General features: G+C 40.1%; 4 protein-coding genes across 7 annotated transcripts; 3 read left to right on the top strand and 1 right to left on the bottom strand.

Annotated features, from left to right (window-relative positions):
• Window positions 1-1125: 1125 nt before the first annotated feature.
• LOC139210377 (eukaryotic translation initiation factor 4E type 3-like) lies at window positions 1126-6021 on the bottom strand. The gene is made up of 7 exons (XM_070840414.1): window positions 5521-6021; window positions 4515-4587; window positions 3767-3861; window positions 3615-3675; window positions 3459-3525; window positions 3154-3309; window positions 1126-3045 (listed from the first exon to the last, which is right to left on the bottom strand). Exons 1-7 carry the CDS (start codon window positions 5679-5681, stop codon window positions 2999-3001), a joined length of 660 nt encoding a protein of 219 aa, XP_070696515.1. The 5' UTR covers window positions 5682-6021; the 3' UTR covers window positions 1126-2998.
• Window positions 5990-12150, top strand: LOC139210376 (serine/threonine-protein phosphatase 4 regulatory subunit 2-A-like). 3 transcript variants are annotated; one of them, XM_070840413.1, is made up of 9 exons: window positions 5990-6078; window positions 6927-7008; window positions 7183-7353; window positions 7953-8046; window positions 8197-8234; window positions 8409-8483; window positions 8714-8863; window positions 9110-9390; window positions 10889-12150. In XM_070840413.1, exons 3-9 carry the CDS (start codon window positions 7214-7216, stop codon window positions 11209-11211), a joined length of 1101 nt encoding a protein of 366 aa, XP_070696514.1. In that variant the 5' UTR covers window positions 5990-6078; window positions 6927-7008; window positions 7183-7213; the 3' UTR covers window positions 11212-12150. The 3 variants fall into 3 exon arrangements, with proteins under 3 accessions (XP_070696514.1, XP_070696512.1, XP_070696513.1); XM_070840411.1 differs by lacking the exon at window positions 5990-6078 and adding an exon at window positions 6119-6235; XM_070840412.1 differs by lacking the exon at window positions 5990-6078 and adding an exon at window positions 6120-6235 and having other exon boundaries at window positions 8717-8863.
• A 2249-nt stretch (window positions 12151-14399) lies between these two features.
• guca1b (guanylate cyclase activator 1B) lies at window positions 14400-15769 on the top strand. Its single transcript, XM_070840415.1, has 4 exons — window positions 14400-14603; window positions 15055-15204; window positions 15346-15460; window positions 15645-15769. The coding sequence occupies exons 1-4, from the start codon at window positions 14400-14402 to the stop codon at window positions 15767-15769; spliced, it is 594 nt and encodes a 197-aa protein (XP_070696516.1).
• Window positions 15770-17135: 1366 nt separating this feature from the next.
• Window positions 17136-18845, top strand: oard1 (O-acyl-ADP-ribose deacylase 1). Of its 2 annotated transcripts, none has more exons than XM_070839862.1 (5): window positions 17136-17369; window positions 17469-17658; window positions 18128-18186; window positions 18289-18401; window positions 18555-18845. In XM_070839862.1, the coding sequence occupies exons 1-5, from the start codon at window positions 17334-17336 to the stop codon at window positions 18700-18702; spliced, it is 546 nt and encodes a 181-aa protein (XP_070695963.1). In that variant the 5' UTR covers window positions 17136-17333; the 3' UTR covers window positions 18703-18845. The 2 variants fall into 2 exon arrangements, with proteins under 2 accessions (XP_070695963.1, XP_070695964.1); XM_070839863.1 differs by having other exon boundaries at window positions 17137-17369; window positions 17493-17658.
• The last annotated feature ends 1049 nt before the right edge of the window (window positions 18846-19894 follow it).

Here is a 19894-nt window from a genome sequence, read left to right as displayed (position 1 = left end):
CGTCTTGTAACTATTTTTTATGTCCATGCTTTGATGCGACCACAAGAGGGACACATCTGCCTTTTGGCCGTCATGAAATGGTAGCCTCCTACTTCTGAGGTAAGCTGTGTGCATGAGCCCTTGTGAAATGTTTTTACAGTTCAGTGTCGCACTTTAAAATCCTCAGTCAATGCTGTCCCCGTGGCCATTCAATGCCCTGCATTAGAATGATGTAAAATGAGATTTACTTAGATATTTTGTAGGTTACCTTATCTTTTTGCATGTTTATTGAGAGAATTTACATAATTTGATTATTGGTAACTACATGCACACACACATATAGTATTCTGTTTCTTGATTTAGAAGAAGATGGAAATGAATAACAGGGTGTGCCTTTCCAGTAATGTTAGTAACGGTTAAGAAATCTGGCACAGTGATATGGTGATATTGATATTGTTGAGGCGGACATTTAGTCATTTTTAAGTAATTTTTAAGGTCCCGTATTATGCAAAATGCACTATTTAATATTTGGACAACATAAATATGTGTCTCTGGTGTGCCTAGGTATCTGCTCAGTCTGTCGGTGAATGTGTGTGAAAACGTGCTGTTTAGATTTGGCTCCTCTTATGATGTTAGAAGGGGATCTGTTGATCATGTGACCTCCTCCAGCTCTTCAACACCTATCTGTCCGCCATTGTTTTCTTCCAAACTAACAACAGCTCCCCATAAGCGTCCCAGATATTGAAGGTGAGGGTGAAGCGTTAGATTGTTTTCTTGTGAAACAGAGCGTTCACATAAGGGCTAAAAACAGCTGCAGCAGCCATGTCTGCTATGAGAAAAACAATGTGTTTTTGGAACATAAAACAATATAAACCCGTTCTAGTAGGACCTCCAAACACAAATATGAACTTTAAAATTAACATAATATGGCGCTTTTCAGTCAGTAATTACTGTCAAGTAGATGAGGTGGATTATTTGATTCACAGCAGTTGCGATCTAACTCATGTACACAATTTGGAATCTAAAGGTATAACTTTTTCTGCCAATGAATAGACTAACTAAAAAATTCAATGCGCTCTTTCTTCATTCATTGCACTATTGATAACCTCATGGCCCAGACAGTAAGTTTTCCAAACAGCAAAAAGCGAAAGTTTAGGCATCTTTATTTCTCAAACACGTGTAAAACTAATACAGAAACATGACTATATACAAGTCCAACATGCTGAACACATGACATTCTAAACTGCTGGTAAACACAAGGCACCATCCAAGGTCAACAATCAGTTACAAGGTCTGAAATGAGTGTTCAACTGTTTATGTGCAAGGGTACAGTATTGTCCTTTCTTTATCCTACAGTATGTGCTTTAAACATTTTTACAGGAACAACAGAAGAAGAAAAGGGAAAATTAAGCAAGTTTGGCAAAGCCGGTGGTCGGAAAACTAACCCATCCTGTGAGCATTCTTTAGTAGGAACATTTGACTAGATTGAGAAATCACAGCAGCTGTCTTTGTCGGTTTCAATGCATATTCCATAACTACACAGAAATTACCTCAAATGTTTAAGTATTATGGTATTAGTACTAAAAAAAGAAATTAAAAAAATCAGTTTTGCTGTATGTGGCCCAGAAAAGTCAATCACACTCCCTGACTCATGCACTTTGTCACTTTACCCCAATATGATGATTATCAAAATACAAATACAGCCTTTTACATTATAAAACACCAGAAAAAATAAACGAAAACACTTTAAAGCTATGGATTTGAGACACTGAAATTGTTTGGTGCAGCAGTAGTAAACCACCTTTGATGAACTGACCCGGCTGCATCACTTCATCAAACACCCATGATTTGTACAAATAGCATACACTAAAAATAGACCCAACTCAGTCCCTCAAGGAAAGCGAGATCTAGAGCAACATTTTTTTTCCCCCCGCAGTGATAGATTTCTGTGTGTCATGTGTTAATTGTTCATCGTTTTTCCTGGGGCCAATATCATCTACAAAGGGCATGCTTCACAAATTTATTTTTAACACAGGTCATAAGAACATGCACAGAAAAAAACAAAAAACATAAAATTTGTCATTTACACCTCTCAGTCACTATTAAAAGCAGAAAAAAGAAACCCATGACAAAATGACCCAAAACAGCTTTACACTTCTTCAGAAAAAAGGGACAGAAAACCAAAGTGTATTTGGCCTCAGTTATCTCAACTCCATATAATCCTGGAGGGACTGACCGGTGTCTCACACGCAGTAAGAAACAAAGTGCTTGATTTAGGACAGATGCTCCGACAAAATGACAGCCACAACACTGCAAATTTGCTGCAAATTCTACAGAATAGAAATGATTGCATATATTTTTCAGCATCTACTACACGTTGTGTACTGAGGTCGTTGTAACACAAACATATTCTTTTCACAATCCACTCATATCCTAAAGATGAAAATAAAAAAAATGTGCAATTTCTTTTGCTCATATATTAGCACTACAGCATACTAAACATTTATGTTCTCCAGTATAGGCATCAGTATTTTGGCTGTAACATACAAAACAGAGAAAGAGCTGACTAGAAAAGCCTTGTAATGTATTTTTTTAAGATAAAGGTTTGCTTTGTGGAGCTAAGCCTCCTCTTCAAAGACCTAACTTAGTCTGTGCTCAGGAAACTGCACAGAATGCTATAATACATCTAAAAAAATCTGACTGTACATGATCTGTCGTTTTTGGTTTTGCAAAACTTTGCAGTATAAAAACATACAAACACTGCCGTAAGATAAAATCAAACTAAAATGGTTTTTGCTTTCGACTAACAGAAAAGTATCTTGGATATTGTTATGAATGACGGTGCCGCTCAGAAGATGGGATATTTCATTGACTGAGGGCGTTAATACATGGGCTGCATTATGACACGCTGAGCAGCTATGAGCTCAACTGCTTCACAATGTTCCCAAATATTATCCACAACATATTCATGAGAAAACAAAGAAAAAAAAATCTCAAAGGTTCTGATGTGCAAAATGTGCTAATGTCTTCCTCGGCCTCCTTCAAAGGCGTGGTGCTCCTCGTGTGCTGAAATATAAGTAAAATGAACAATTACTCACATTTTATGGTGCTACTTTTTATCCTTTTTATAAAACCACAATTATATGATTGTTTATATGCCAAGAAAATACTCACGTTTGTAAAACACCGCTTTAAAAGGTATCTGTGGAAGGAGCTCGTTGATCCTTCCTAAGATTTTTGACTCGTTAGCACAAGACGCGTTTCCGTTCCAGACCTGAAAGACGTCTTCTCTGTCTCTCACACTGACACTGACCCCGACCACTTCATCATCTGCAAGGACGGCACCAGAGAATTAGAGTAATACAGACTTAAGAGTACTGTGTTCATGTTACAGCAATAGTATTTTGATAAAAAAGCAGTTATTCATTTCCTAAACCTAAAGCCGCTTCATTTTCACATAACTCAACCATGAAATTTACCTGAGGCACAATAATCACTGAACTGCTCTCCAATAGTCGCCAACAGCAACTCCTTCCACACAACAGACTGTAAAAATAAAGACAAATTTGTTAAATAGTAAAACATTGATAAGAAAATCGTACATAATAAACACTTTTATTGATTATGTCACTTACAGTGCATTCTTTTGGTACTTTCATCTTCCAAACACCCCCTTTAGCGTTGCTTTCCTCTTCCCTGTATGCAAACCAGCGGGCAACATTAAACAAACCAATTCCAGACCACTTTAACTACTATGAACGCTTATGTGCATTTATGTTAAACTCACCAGAGTGGTTTTCTTTCGCCTCTCATCAGGTGATAGCTGCATCTCAGTGGCAAGCTGGAGACGCCGGGTATGTTGTTGTAAACTCTCCAGAAGTTCTACTCCAGTGCCAAGGTGAACAGAGGAAACAAGTTATTTTATTGGGCCATTTACTGGCACAGGGAGTACAGACAGTTGGCCTTGTTAATATTTCACTTTTGTTACAGCGAAGAAAATCACTGCCAAAGGTCTTTTCCTGATTGCACTTAACCAAACACACGCACACAAAAACATCCTTCATGAATCCTTGTCCAACCCGGTTGTGGTCAGGAAGTCATAAAGGAGTACGTGGGCTTTTCAATGTCCTGCCATAAATCATAATATATTATTATGGATTATATTATTATTTTGCTGTGTCAACAAACTCTACAGAGGCACTTTATTAGTGAGCTGTAGCAGATAATGTCATTGACAAGCAATGGGCAAAACCCTTAAAATAATCAAGGTGATAACAAAACAGCTAATGATGTGGTTTGACCTCTAGAATGCTACTAGTGACTATATCCTGCGTACTGTTGGCTTTTAAGCAGAAGGACACCAGTGAAGAACAAAGCATTCAGTTTATTCCAAAATGTGTCTTTATTGAAGTTTGGCTGTGGCCCTTGTGCTAGTTGGGAGAAAGGATCTCAGCATATAATCTGGATTTGAGGGTAAATAAGGGAACCTGCTATTAAAAGACTGCGCTCTTGTACAAAAATGTAGAGCATCTTACCTGGACGGTCTCCACGGTGTAGATTTTCTTCAGGTTTGATTCACATTCAGCCGCTGTTGTTCCTGGTAGAGATCTGACCAAAAACAGACATTTGATTAAATGTCATTCATTTGAGTTGATTCCTTAAAAAAAAAAAAGCAATCTCATGAAAATACAAGCTCCCCTAACTTGACATTTTCTGAATACACTTCTGCCACAGACATGTTCCAGTGAGCTGACCTCCGGGACAGGTCGGAGGGGGATCCGATGACAAACAAGCCAGTAAACAGTAAACACCACTGACCCCATTTAAGCACAGCACCCTCTGATTTGTGCACCCTGTGGGATGATACGGCTTGTGTAACTGTCCCTTGTGTTCAATTCAGTTGTGATTACTTAACATTTATCGTGCGGTCACTCTTAACAAAAACCTCAACATTTTTTAAATTGGGAACTTACTGTAGATCTTCAATAATGGAGAGTTTGAGCTACATGAACTTTAATCCAACAAAAAAAGGGGGGGGGGGGCTTCACTGCACAATGGCAGCAGGCACATGAGCAATGACTCAACAAGTTTTCAACAATAACACCTGGGCTCATGAAAAACACAAGTAAAGGCTGAGGATGAACTCAAACTGACCTCGTTTGAAATCAAGTGAAGTTCTTATGTTCAGCCAGAGAGTCACAATTACGCCCCTTTTGTTTATTTGACCAACTAGAGGTCTTGCGTATGTAGGTCAGGGAGAAAAACAAGTTGGCAGAAAAGCTGCACCAACACCGTTTAAAGGCGGCGTTTGTTTTAATAAATCACAGCAAAACAAACAATCCCCGTGTCGCTGGTAAAAAACACACCGATAATGTTATTTGGGTTGACTTGTAGCAGGCCTGCTGAATTCGTCATCTCCCTCCTTTGTTCTCATTAAAAGGTCAGCTGCACACACACACACACACACTTCACCTCCTTGACACTGGCTAAAGATTAATAATAATACGACGGAGGGGAGACAATGAGAAAGCAGCGCCTTACCTATCGAGCCAGAAAGTCCACGGAGAGTGTAAAGGCAGGGTGTCGTGGTCATTGCTGCTTGAAATCCCCCCCAAATCTCTGTCGCTCATGTGAATGTTGTGCTCCAGCAGACCCGGGCTGGACGGAGTGCTCAGTTGTAACGCAGCTACTGGGACTGCCATTGTTACCCCCCCGAAAAAACTGTATCACCTCGTCGAAAACTAGCGGAGCTCTCGGGCCGGTGCTTTCACCAGGGCTGTTATCGTTATATATAGGTTCGTTAGGTAAAATTAACCTCGATCAGCTGCTGAGTCATTGGTCGCTTCGCCGGTTTGCGCCGTCACAACAACAGAAAAAAACCGATGACGCCCGCTGACTGCCTGCGGCATCTACAGGACGACACACGGATCCAGAAGTTTCTGTCACTTAAGTCCGTACATACCGCAACTGGCCATATAACTACTGGCTATCGCTATTAGAAGAAACAATACTTCACTCCTGGCTAGTTACTCCACTCCTACGGGCACATTCAAATGCTTTGTTGATCTCTGGTTAAACTGGACCGTTTCTTCCGCAAATGTAAATACGTAACTCAACCTCGGACATGCGCAGTGTGCGCTGCCACCAGCTTTGTTGCTTTGCTACTAGCTACCGCTAACCTGCTAACTAGCAAGTATTTCCTGCCTGTGCCTGGACACAGCTATGGACATCGACGCGTTATTGGAAGCGTTTCAAGGCAATATTTACAGTTATACAAACGACTGTTAAATTATTAGCGAAGGGAATTTTGTCATTTGTTTGGCTGAAATCTGTAATGTTTGCTAACTACGTTACGTACGCTACCGTAACTTAGCCTACTATCAACGATTAGCGTGTAGAAGAGACACTTGGGGACAATCTGATCAGTCTCTACTCGGCCTAGCAAGTTCAGTGTTATTGTCAACAAGGAAGGAGCTCATTACATTTTAACGTTACTGCTTTTTCGTTTACTCAGTTATTCCCTTTCTGTTAGTTAGGGACTATGTAAACAGCTAGCTGTGTAACATCACCATAAACATGCTAACTTAAACTTTTACAAGAACTTTTTAGGTAGTTAACTTAAATACTGTTTGACGATTTCACGATGCGGCGTTTAACTTGTTTTCTTCTCTGTCACTTAACACAGCTGGTGGTTGACACTCTACCATCATTTAATCATTGCCAATGTACAGTTAAATGTGCCAGACTAAGCCTGAAATTAAGGAGGTTTTAACATTTTACCTGACTTATTTAGAAACTATTATTCTGTAATGATCCGATGCTTCTGGGGTAATGGTGATGCAGGTCAAAATATCGTTTAGTGCTATTGGGCTCAGATATGTATGCTGTTTGGATTCATGTTATTACCAGTGAAATAATTTTAATATTTTTCATGTGTGCATTTACAGATTTTGAGAAGAAAGGCAAGAAAGAGACCTGTCCTGTTCTAGAGCAATTCTTGTGTCATGTTGCCAAGACAGGGCAGCCACTGTGAGTACTCCACAAGGGCCCAAGCAAAACATTAACACTAATGACATCAGTTTTCCTGCAGATGAAGTCTACATTGTTTACCTTCTTGTCATTCTTATTAGGGTCTTTAGAAAAATGTGTTCAAAAGCTTTTCATGTGTGGTTGATTTTGCATTGCATTTCCAATATCTTCCAGGATCCCATGGTCACAGTTCAAGGCATACTTCATGTTTAAGTTGGAAAAAGTCATGGATGATTTCCATGCTTCAACGCCAGAACAGAGAGGACCGCATAATCCAAATGTAGAGCATGTTCCCTTCGAAGAGATGAAGATGAGGATCTTAAAAATAGTGGATGGTTACAACGGGTGAGTAAGCCGAATAAGCCAAATTGCAAACAAATCCTTCTTCACAACTACACAAACAAAACTAAAGTCAGTTGCAAAGGTAAAAATGTATTCAAAACTGAGCTTCAGTGTCAGGTCAGGTCAGGTCAGGTCAGGACAACTTCATGCTGTGCATGTCATTTTCCTAAATACATATTTGCATAAACCGCTTTCATCTTCAAGCCAGGATGCAACTTCATGAATTTCTACATGGCAAACTAATTTAATTATTTGAAAATGAAAATTAGATGTTTCATGCCAGAGGTAAGAAATTACTTGAGTTGAAAAGGACGTCAGCAGCTACTTTCCTTGGTGTGTCAGTCAGATCTACACATAGTATTGTAACATTAAAACCTATTACTCAAAAGTACTAAAAGTGTAAACTTTCCCCCAAGAAAGTATGAAGGAGTGTGTTGACAAACAGTCACAAACTTGTGACTAGAGTTGACCAAGTCTGTCTAGATTAATCCAAGTTTTTTTCTCATTCAGCTCCAGTGCAGCCAGGTTTGGCAAGTGTTGATGCTGGCCGTGATGCTCTATTTGTGGCTAATCCCAAATATACCTCTTGATAACTTTTCCAGAATCCCATTCACCATTCAGCGTCTGTGTGAACTCCTCACGGACCCGAAGCGGAACTATACAGGAACAGACAAGTTTCTTATGGGTTTAGAGAAGGTGAGCACTACACTGCACAATTTTGTATTAAAGTCCACAAACTGAAAAGTGAAGTGTTTTCACTTATAATAAACAATTTTATTGACAATTTTATTTTCATGGCTTTAATTGGATTCTAATATACAGTATATGAATGTTTTTCTATTGCAGAATGTAATGGTGGTCAGCTGTGTGTACCCCACATTAGAGTAAGTACATCAGCTGCTGAGCTTTGGCTTCCCTCACTCTGCTGGCAGCAGTATTTATATCACGTTGCTTCTGATGCACATTGACAGCTCCCTTGACTTTGCTTATTCAGTCACACTTTTAAAGTTACAATTAACAGCCAGTTGTTTCTGTGCCTCTTTCTACTTCTCCCGAAGGAAAAATGGGGCATCCAGTGTAAACAGAATGAATGGAGTGATGTTTCCTGGTAACTCTTCTCTATATTCAGACAGGTGGGAGCCACATACTTGTCAGTGACAGACCTCCACAAATCTAAGATTGCCTCATACACCAGCAAGTGGAAAGTTGAATGAGTTTAGAGCCAAATATCCAAAAACCAGGCCATTGTAAGGGCATTTATATCTGGCCTGTCAGTTTGGGTCTTAACAGTTCTACTGATTTGCCATTTTGTGACGTGACTTGTGTAAAAAGAGGTAATTTTTTTTCTTTCTTTTTTTTGCAGTAGAAATGTAAATGGACCAGGCACACCAAAACTGCTCAACAGACCAAAGCTGTCATTGTCGACTTCGCTTTCGACCAACGGGCTTCCTGACTGTCCTGTCAGTAAAGAGCCAGAGCCAACCACAGAGGAGGTGGAGGAGCACCCTATAAGGTGACTGAAATAAGCGCAGTACATATGTGGTACTGTGAGTATGTAATACACGGAGTGAGTCTATGTAATAGTTTTTATTTGAAATGTAGGAACATTGATAATATCTGTCAAGCTCAGGCATTTTGTTCAAAAGCGGATCTTGTCACGACCCCATATTTAAAACGAGTGCATATGAGCTACTAATTGCTTTAATGTCAAGTATTTAATTTGATGAACCGATTCCCTGTGTTTCTGTCATTACGGCAGTGATTCCTCACCATCAGAGGGTGAAATTACACAGAGCAGCGGGACAAAGAACAAACACCCCGAGGAGGAGGAGGATTCTGATACTGACAAGCATGAGGTCAAGAAACTCAAGTTTGATGAAAAGGAAGAGGATGAAACGGAAAGCGAAGAAAAGGAGTCCTCTTGTTCTAAAGGGCCAGAGAGCTTGTCAGAGACTCCACCGCAAGAGTCTTCAAAGGACTCTTGTGGTCAAGAGTACAAACGTGGAACATCTTGTGAAAGACCTGTCTCAGAGGATCATGGTAAGGGTCAAGTAATCTTCACTTAAGGCTGACGCTTGTCAGGGCTCAACATTGACTTTTGAGGCTAAGTACATTTTCCTTTCACTTGTCCACTTACAAAAGTCACTTGTATGGGTAAGAGTGACATATTACTTTTATCATATAGTTTGTCAATGCAGAATTCAGATGAAGAAGTCATTTGAAAGTGTCCAAACAGTGCAGACATATAAATAGTTCAGTCTCTGAATTTTATTAAAGTGACTATATGGAACGTTTTCACCTCGAAGATCTTGATGTCTGCTCACCCTCAGCCTCCACCACACATCAGCCGTTAATGCCCCACTGAGTATGTAAATGTTGCCCTCCCTCACTACTCTCAAAGCTAGCGCAACGCGCCAGCAGGGACATTCACTGATAACTGTGCCAGTTCGTGGTAGTGAAATGGAGCTATTGCTGAAGCTTAGCACATACTTACACTATCGAGTCTATACCACTACCCCTTCAGAGAGGAAGCGACTTAAGGGAGAGTCTCTTGCTGCGTTTCAAATCACATATTTTTTCTTTCTACTTTTAGTATGTACTGCCGCTGCGCATACAAAATATGTACTGTTGCACTCAGCATGCATACAATTGGAACGCAGTGTGGTATTGTGGGTATTGGAACATATCCGCTATTTCCCCTCATTCAAACTGTCAGTTGCTGCTACATTTTTCTGGGCACTTCCACGTTTATCTGTGATGTCAGTAATGTCGTTTCCTGAGCCAGACACTGAGGACCACTCAGCAGTGTTGCTATGGAGAAACTCGCATCACTCCATCCTAATCCTTGACAGTGTTTCAAATAAGTAGTCTTAATGTATTTAGTTAACTTAAGTCATTTTTTAATTTTAAGTAATGAATGGCACATAACTTGAAGAGACAAGAGAGAATGGGATTCCTTTTCTTTCTTCTTTGTTTTCCAAAAAATGTATTTGCTGAATCAAATTCCAGTTGCCTTTTAACACTGCACCTTTTAGGTTTAGCTGAAATTGTTTCTGATATGAATAAGAACAATGTGCAGTCCTTTATAGGCACCATTTCCTTCATACAGGTATGCCAAGCCGTTTTTTTTTTTTTCTGATGTTAGAGCACTGATTATACACAGTTTATACATTCAGTTTCTGAAGTACAAATAAAGATTTGTACTTCAGAATGTAACCGTTTAATATTCAGAGCTGCAACAATCGGTTGACTAATTGATCAACAGAGAATTAGCATCTACATTTTGATAGCTATTTCATCATTGAGTCATTTTCAAGTAAGAATGCCAAAATGGTGTGTTCCCATTCTCTCACCGGTGTATGCCTTTTAGTTTCCTCAGTCTTCTATGAAAGTAAACCGAATACATTTGGGTTTTGGGACTGTTTGGCTTTGGGAATTTGTGAGCGGCATTTTTCACTGTTTTCTGACATTTTATAAACAAAGAGAAATAGTCGACATATAAATCAATAATGCTAATGTATTCCATTTTGGTCCTCAGAGCCCAGCAGCACACAGACAGAAGCTTCTGAGAGGGAAGAAGACTCATCTGAGAGGGCAGATGTTGACAGTCTGAAGAGTGACAGCACTGATCAACCTGAACAGCCTGCTCCATCAGAGAAGAGCACCAGCTTTGAGCAGGAGAATGGAGAGAGCAGCAGCAGCAGCAGCAGCAGCAGCAGCAGCAGCAGCAGGGATGGAGAGGGCCTACCCAGTGATAAGGAGGTCCCCTCTTCTAGTAGTTCACCTGACTTGTCAACAGAGGGCGACGCTGACAATTCACACAGTGCAAAGACTGCGATTGAGCCTGGGGAACATGAGTAACTCAAAGGGCAGCCTGCTAACTGACTGTTTTTTTACACTGTATGATACCACACTAAGGGTATATCTGTAGCACTGTGGACCTCTAGACTTCAGGACGAGGAACGATGTGGACTCGGAGGTTCCTCTTTTTGTCCTCTTCAGTTTCACCCACTTCAGGCCACATGTTGCCTGGTCTTTAAACTGGAAGGAAATGATGACGGAAGATGATTATGGAGAGTCTGCTTTTTTCACAGTTGACTAAAAGTTTTTCTAATCTTTTTTTTTTTTCTTCCTGATTTTTATATCTGAGCATTATAATTTAACTTTAATAACTGATGTATTCAACAATTTCATTCTTTCTTAGTCATTCGGCATGTATTTCCAAAAAGATACATTTGACAGTTTGAGTTGTGTTTTGGCCTAAGCATAGTTTTGACTATCTTTCTGATGAATGTGTGTCTCTCCAGTTGAATGAGGACATGTGCCATTAAGAATGTGAAGCAACACTTCACAGATGTCAGTTTGCTTTTTCTACGAAGCACATACCATAAAATGTATTTCTTATCAACATTATATTGCACTTGTATTGCATTGACCCCTTGAAGGATGTGGAAAATGTCACAGTTTTGTTTTGTCACTGTATGAAGCCAATACAGACACACAATATTGCCAGTCGTAACCACTGGTTAGATTGAATATTGGTTTGGCTTATGGAAACCATTTCTGCATCAAAATCTGTCAACAGAACACAAGGTACTTTTACACTTTCTTTATGTGATACCTTAGTTGTACAACGGTCCCTTTTGATAGCTTGTATTTTTACAGTACGTACCTGTAAATCAGTTTTTGTAGACTTGTAATACATGTCCACTGCCTTCGTAGAACCGATAATCGCTGGAAATTGAATGCTTGAGCTTGTATCGTAGTATTCATGGAAAGCAATAAATGCTAAAATTTAAAGAGTCGTATGCTCGGTTGATATTAAGGCGCTTGTTCGTGCAAATCCAGTCATGTTTCATACCTGCAGAACAATGAGGGCAATAAGGGTTTGAGATGGAACTCAAGGAATAATAACCCACCAGTAACTAGATGGGTGACTCCCACCCCCACACTTTGTTCCTCCTGTCCAACATGAAGTTCATGACTGTACACCTCTGATACTAGTTACCAGATTTCTGCTCTTTAACTTAAATGCTGGCATAATATGCTAACATAGTGATTGCACACCATAACCTTGAGATGTTTGACATAGCAGCGTTAGCGAAATATGCTACATTAATAGCCGTTTAGTATTTATAGTTAGAATGTAGTGAATGTTACGCATGTTAGCTTATTAAGTATTAGCATGTTATGCTTGTCAGGCCATGTCAGTCAGTCAGTCCACCACTTTGGTCCACACTGAAATATCTCAACAGCAACTAGATGGATGCGTATGAAACTTACAGGCATTTATGGTCCCCAGAGGATGAATCCCAACTTTGGTGAACCCCTGACTTTTCCTCTAGTGCCACCATGAGGTTGACATTTGTGGTGAAATAGCTGGACAAATACTTGATGGATTGCTATGAAATCTACAACAGATATTTAAGGTCCACGACACATTCTAACAACTTTGGTTATCGCAGTACAGCAGTAAAGTTTTCCTTCATGCTCTGATGCACTATGATATGACTGACTGGCACAAAACATGGTACTGACATTCATTGTTGCCAGATAACGTATTCTCATGATTTAGGTCACCCTCTGGCTGTTCCTCAAGCACCGCCAAGAGGTTGACTTTTCGCTAAAATATCTCGACAACTATTGAATCACACATTCTGCGTCCCCAGAGGATGAATTGTAATAACTTCTCCTGACCTCTCATCTAGCGTCATCATCTGGCCAAGATTTCATTTTGTCCGATACTTTGTTTTATAACCAAAAACCTGCAAAAGTCACGACATTCCCATTAGCCCCAGCAAAACTTTTCCTTAAATACTACGTTTGCATGCTAACATGCTACACAAACACAACTTGTGAACATGGTATACAGTATAGCTGCTAAACATAAACCTGATGGCATTATCATCGTAAGCATGTAAGCATGCTGGTATGAGCATTCAGCGTTCAGCTGTTAACATGGCAACTAACTTAGGTAAAACAAATGGAGAAAGGGAAATATGGGTCACAGTTAAAATATGGGTTAGAGTTGAAATACCTGTTATAGAACAGGGTGTGTGTCATTGTAATCATGTGGGGATAACATCCAGTGATCTCAGTTGGCCTTCACACTTCTAAGCTAAGATTATCACTATACCTGTCGTCAGCACGTACCATAGTGCAGGAAGGTATTGGGCCAGGCCAAGCTTTCACCAGTAAACAATGACTGTGGCAGCCACTAACAGTGACATAACTACTGTTATTTCCAAATATCCAGTGGCTGCTCCTCTGCCTGATACTCACGCAAGCTCACAGTTTGCAATATGTTTTCCACCCATTTCCCAAATGTAATTGCCTGCTTGATGTTAAAGTTGCAATGCAGCGTCCATTATTTGTCAATTTAGTGACACCACTTTTATTATAGACTTGAGAATGAAGCAGGCATGCAAACAGTAATCAGGGTTGCAGTAAATAACCTGGCCCCTGACAGACAGAGCTTTCAGGCTTAGCCGGTGTGATTCATCAGGTTAGTCAGGAACTTCTAATACCAAGAAAGATTACTTAAGGGGGTACATCACACATTTACTATTCCGCTTTCATAAAGTTTGGGGACTTGGAAGTGAGAAATTTACAGAGATTTGTCTAAATCTAAGCAGCAGCACATACAATAGATTTACTGTTAGTTTCTGTTCCGGACAGCTAGAAGCAGGGCCACAAGGGAATCCTCTCATGATCTGTTTGTGATTTAATTGATTTTGACAAGTGCCCATTTCTAATCCCTTATCATGTGATCCATTACAGTCTGTATCTCATCCTCACTTTCAGAAGGGATTTGCCACAATGAAGAGCCCAGTAACAGTTCAGCTTATATGGACTTTGATGTCATTTTGATGATTTTGGTCTTTACTGATTTGCAGGTTGCTGCAGTAATTGGCTCAGTGTTTGAGAACTAACATTTGTGAATTTTGTAATGTAGAGGGAAACTTAGAAAGAGTTACTCAGGTCAAACCATTTCATGTAATGTAAGAAGGGATTTCAGTCTTTAGGGAGCTGAAGAAACATTTTCCACAATGGGACAGCGCCTGAGCGAGGAGAGTGACCCCGACAAGGAAATTGATGTGGCAGAGCTGCAGGAATGGTATAAGAAATTTGTGGTGGAGTGCCCAAGTGGAACTCTTTTCATGCACGAGTTCAAGAGCTTTTTTGGCGTTACTCACAACAAGGAGGCCGCAGATTACATTGAGAACATGTTTCGAGCGTTTGACAAGAACGGCGTAAGTACAAACCTCTGTGTGGACGGGTAAACCTTGTACATAACCATTTGTCTCATATTAGTATTGACTCCACACTTGACACGGTGATAGTGTTGATTGGAAGCATTTATTACATTCGCAGTTAATGCCCCTAGTTGAACACATATTATTAGAGCTAAATCAATTAACCGATTAATCGATTACTTGATTGACAGAAAATTAATCTGTTATTTCAATTAACTGGATCAGTAAGGCTTCAGATTCAAGCTTCTGAAATGTGAAATTACCATGGCAACTTTTCACTATTTTCTGGCAGGTTGTAGTCTAAACAATTAATTAAGAAAATAAACGTATGTTTTTAACTGTTGCATCTAGTAAGACTCAGACTACAGTACAGACATTTTGCCCATCAATTGCATTTAGATTTTTACATAACATTTCACCTTTTTTTTGCCTGTCTTCATGCACACAGGACAACACCATTGATTTTCTGGAGTATGTGGCAGCCTTGAACTTAGTCCTGAGGGGCAAACTGGAACATAAGCTTAAATGGACATTCAAAATGTATGACAAAGACGGAAGCGGGTGCATCGATAAAACAGAGCTACTTGAAATCGTGGAGGTAATATTTACTATTATACTGTAACTATACGTGACTGTTGGATTTGTAAAGCTTTCCAAAAATGACAGAATATTTCAGTAGGCTGTGATAAAATGTTATCATTGCAAGAGTTGTTGTAACATACCTTCCTGTCACTTTCAGTCGATTTATCGGCTGAAGAAAGCGTGTCATGGAGAGCTGGACGAGGAGTGCAACCTGCTGACCCCAGACCAAGTGGTTGACCGGATATTTGAGCTGGTTGATGAAAATGGAGATGGTGAGTCTGACATTTTAAAATGTGCCAAGAATGATTGAAAAGGTCTGTGTCAGGCGGATGTAGTGGCTTCATTGGTGTGTTAGTGGAAAAGTGTGCATGCGTTCATTGTTGTTTGTGCATATTGAAGGGGAAGGCGAGTTTCATGAATTCAACCCAAGAGAATAACTGTCCTTTATCATTTTAGGGGAGCTCTCGCTGGATGAGTTCATCGATGGAGCACGGAGGGACAAGTGGGTGATGAAGATGCTGCAGATGGACGTGAACCCCGGGGACTGGATGGGCGAGCAAAAAAGCAGTGCTGACTTCTGAGGCTGGATCATGGACTGTCAGTTTGTCACATACACACATCCTTCATGTGTGACCCATTATGTGGGGATTTTGTATCTGTTGCAGTTTTTATGTGTATAAAAGAAGACAACAAGACAGCCACCCTGGCATGTTTTGCTATATTTTGCTTGTAAAGGGGCTTGCCGTTTGTTCATTTTGGTTCAGGTTCCACTTTTAATCATGTTATTGAGCAACAGTAGCTCTGACCTTATTTACTGCCATCTGTCATGTAGCTCTGTTCAGATGTCTGTATCTAATAGATGCTGCAGACATAAGGTGCTTGCTGAATGTTCTTCTTTCATTTTCTGTCATAAAATCAGCATAAAGGTTAGTCAATAAACATGCTTAAAGCCCCTACACATCCATCATCCACCATAGAGACGTGTTTTCATTTATTTAGGATGATTAGGCCTCTTCTCAGGAATGTGTGATCTCATTGAACAGAATAAATAAAAACACCTACAATAATAAACACAATACATAAATACCATTTTTTGCCTGTTTTGTTTTATGTTTTGAGGATTGAGAATAATACAATGTCAAAAATAACTATATTCATGGACATTACATTTGAACAACTTTAGATATCAGAATTAGTAAAAACAAGTTTGCAGTTTTCAACAAAAGAAATGTTGGTGGAAGTTTAGTAAATAAGAAAACATTCTTTACAAATAGTTATGGATTATGGTGTTTCATTTAGTGCTTTTTGTCCCTAAACTTTATTTAGAACAATGTTATACATTACAGTTTAAAGTAGGCATATTGATTTTGCAGTCCTCAGTTCAACATTCAACATATTCAAAATAGCAATGCTATATTGATGAATTAAAAAAAAAGAAAAAAGAAAACTCACATAGAAAACTCAAATTAGCACAACAGAAATAACACATTTAAGGACTCGATGTTATAGACCCTATCAACAAATTGAAACCCTACAAAACACATTCCATCTTGGTCAAAACACCAGAAATGATGACATGGTCTGATTTTTCCTGTTTCAGCTAATATTAGTGATAAAGGAAAATACCTCTTTGATTACTTTCTAAAATAACGTACTAATTTTGCCATTCATTATTTTAGTATATTAGAATTTGGTGCACATCAACGATACGGCATTTTGCATTTTAATGCCCAGGCAATTGTTCAGCTTCTGCCAAAGCAGTAATGTGTGGATGGACATGAAGGATTGTGGTGTTAGTATGAGATACTGTCTGCACAGTGAGTGAATATAACCCTGCAAACTTTTTTTTTTTTTTTTCCATTATTCAGGAAGTACAGCCTCGCCACGAAGTCTCAATTCTTCTCGCGACATTTCACAGCTGCTTCCTGTCCTGTCACAAACTGGCCAATCTGCTCGGCAATAAAAGAGCACCCGGAAAACCATTTTTATATATCATTAAAGCGTCCACCTGCTGTCAGCTGTTTTAAGTTAGACGAGAGGATATACAGTGGCGTGACAAACAAGGTAACACGAGTTTTATGCCGGTAATCCCGCGTTGTTTAAAAGTGTGTTCACGACTGTACACACCTACTCACCGCAGCTCTAATGTCGTCTGAAGTTGAGAAACCGGTCAAAGCTGAGGTAACGCTGACATTCATGTTTCTTGTTTAGGTTTTTACATGCACTAGTTTCCCAGTGTTTACCTCTTGTTCTGCCATTCCTCTTCCTGACGCGGTGTAGTGGCGCCCCCTCCCGGCCGACCAGCCTGCAGCCCACAGCTGGAGACTGAATTATGTCACCGGGAACCTGTTCTCGTGCCCTGAGGACGAGGCTCTGGCCCACTGCATCAGCGAGGACTGCCGCATGGGGGCAGGCATAGCAGTGATGTTCAAGAAGAAGTTCAGTGGGGTGGGAGAGTTAAAGGAACAGAGTGAGTCAGACATTTTATTAAAAATTCATCAGGAGTGAAAATGGTTTATTTCAGGGGTATTGGCTCCCAGGCGATCGCTGTGTGCAGCACAGAGATGCTGGTTTTGTTTTTACCATCAGTCTGTTAAAAGCCTGGATTTACAGCTGCAAAAACACTGTTTCACAGTATCACATAAATATTCTGTAGCAACTGATAAAATAACTGGGAGATTTTTTTCGGCTTCACCGGCGTGAAGACACATGAAAATGTTCTAGATGTGTCTGTGAATCGTTTTTGTCCACATTTCTCCCAAATCTGTCCTGTTAAATGTGATCTCTTTGGAAACTTAAACCATTTTACTTGAATTTAAAATAAACAACTGTGAGTCCGTTCTCACATGAATGTGGGAATTGGTAAGGTTTAAGGTGTTATGTCTATGGCTATGTTTTGGGTTTGTATTGTTTCCTATTCTGATGTTGTCCCCAAACAGGAAAGCTGACGGGACAGTGTGCTGTACTGAAAAGAGACAGGAGATATATCCACTACCTGGTAAAGATGTAACCGTTAATTACAATTGTTACCCATGCAAAATTTAAAAAAAAAACATATGACATGATAAATATTGTTTCTTTCCTTGCTCTTATAATGCAGATCACAAAGAAAAAGGCCAGCCAAAAACCAACCTATGACAGCCTGAGACGGAGCCTGGAGGACATGAAGTCACACTGTGAAATGAATGGAATAAAAAGAGTCTCAATGCCTCGGTTAGTATCACTTCTGGCCATTTAGTCTTACTTCATCGAGAGAAATAATCTTGAACCCTGAATCAACACATGATAAAATGTGAGCCGATAAGTGCTGGTTCTGTTCCTGTTTAAGTTGAACAGCATGCTTTTCTCTCTCTCTCTTTCTGACAGTATTGGTTGTGGCCTGGATCGACTGGAGTGGAGAAGGGTGTCTGTGATACTGGAAGGGGTCTTCAAACACACAGACATCTCCATCACAGTCTACAGCCTTCCTGAGAAAGCAGAGACTAGAGTGATGAAGGAAAGCACACGCAGATGACTGATGGAAACGTTTGTTTATTGTAATATTTAGTGTGAGCACTTCTCTGTATTATTCCCACACTGTGTGGCCACGATGATTATCCTTTTACAATGTTATGTTATAGATTGAAATAAATGTTCTTTTATGCACGTCAAAGTCAACCGTGGACTTATGCAAGATGACACATCGGACACATTACTACTGAGCATTTTATTTATTTAGTTTATTCATTTATAGTTATTTGCACCTACAGTCACTTTTGCAGTTTCAGCTATTTGACAAGATTAGGGCCACTGCCTAAACATGGGTCATCTTGATTTATCAATGAATCCAGATGCCATAGGGTTTCGTCCACCTGTCCCTTCTGTTTTTTAAAAGCACGTGGTATTTTACACCACGACACTGAGCCTAAAATATCAGGTATCTTAATTTTCCCATTCATCCACCAGGCAATTACACAAGGCTGTTGACTGAGCAAACAGTGTATTTGCATTTCTCTGTGGCCTTTGTATAACTTCTGAAGTGCTTATTGTAGCCTGTGCAGATGGTTGAGGGATTGTAAGAACCATTATGGATCTGCTAGGGTATTATATTTTAATGCAGCTGGGACACACGTCCGAAATACTAGATGCGACTCCAAGATAGATGCGTGGAACTTGACACCACTAAGTAAATCCCACACATCCATTTTCTGTAGGACAGGAAAGCCTTTGAACACAACATGAAACTGAAGTGGGAAGCAGGGAACTAATACGACACAATCTCTCTTCAAAGCGGTCTATTACATCAGCTGGATTAAGTACTGTAACTAAAGGGGGCTCCATTTAATAATTTGACAACATGTACTTCAGGTGTGAATAATTATAAACCTCAGTGGCAGTGAGACTGTCTGAACAGGCTCAGTAGTTTGCTGCCTGTGACCCGCCCTCTCTCCTTTGGGGCACCTTCAATAATTCATGGGGAGAAGGCATTAACCGCTGTACGCTGCAGCTGCCTGCCCGTTTCCCCCCCATATATCCTGGCTGGCTGGAAGACTGTACTTCGGCATCATTGCAGCCAACCCCCACTCTCCTCGTCGTCGTCCTCCCTTCCCATCCCCCTTCTTGCCTGGCAATTCGACTCTACACTGCAGCAGAGCCACCTAACCGTGCTGCAGTAAGTGCAGGGAAATCTCCCTTCATGTGACCTGCTCTCACACCTCAACACGGTG

The sequence above is a fragment of the Pempheris klunzingeri genome, chromosome 11, assembly GCF_042242105.1.
Source record: "Pempheris klunzingeri isolate RE-2024b chromosome 11, fPemKlu1.hap1, whole genome shotgun sequence".
NCBI lineage: Eukaryota > Metazoa > Chordata > Actinopteri > Acropomatiformes > Pempheridae > Pempheris > Pempheris klunzingeri.
Note: the sequence above shows the minus strand (reverse complement) of the source record. Positions and strands in the feature narration are given on the sequence as shown.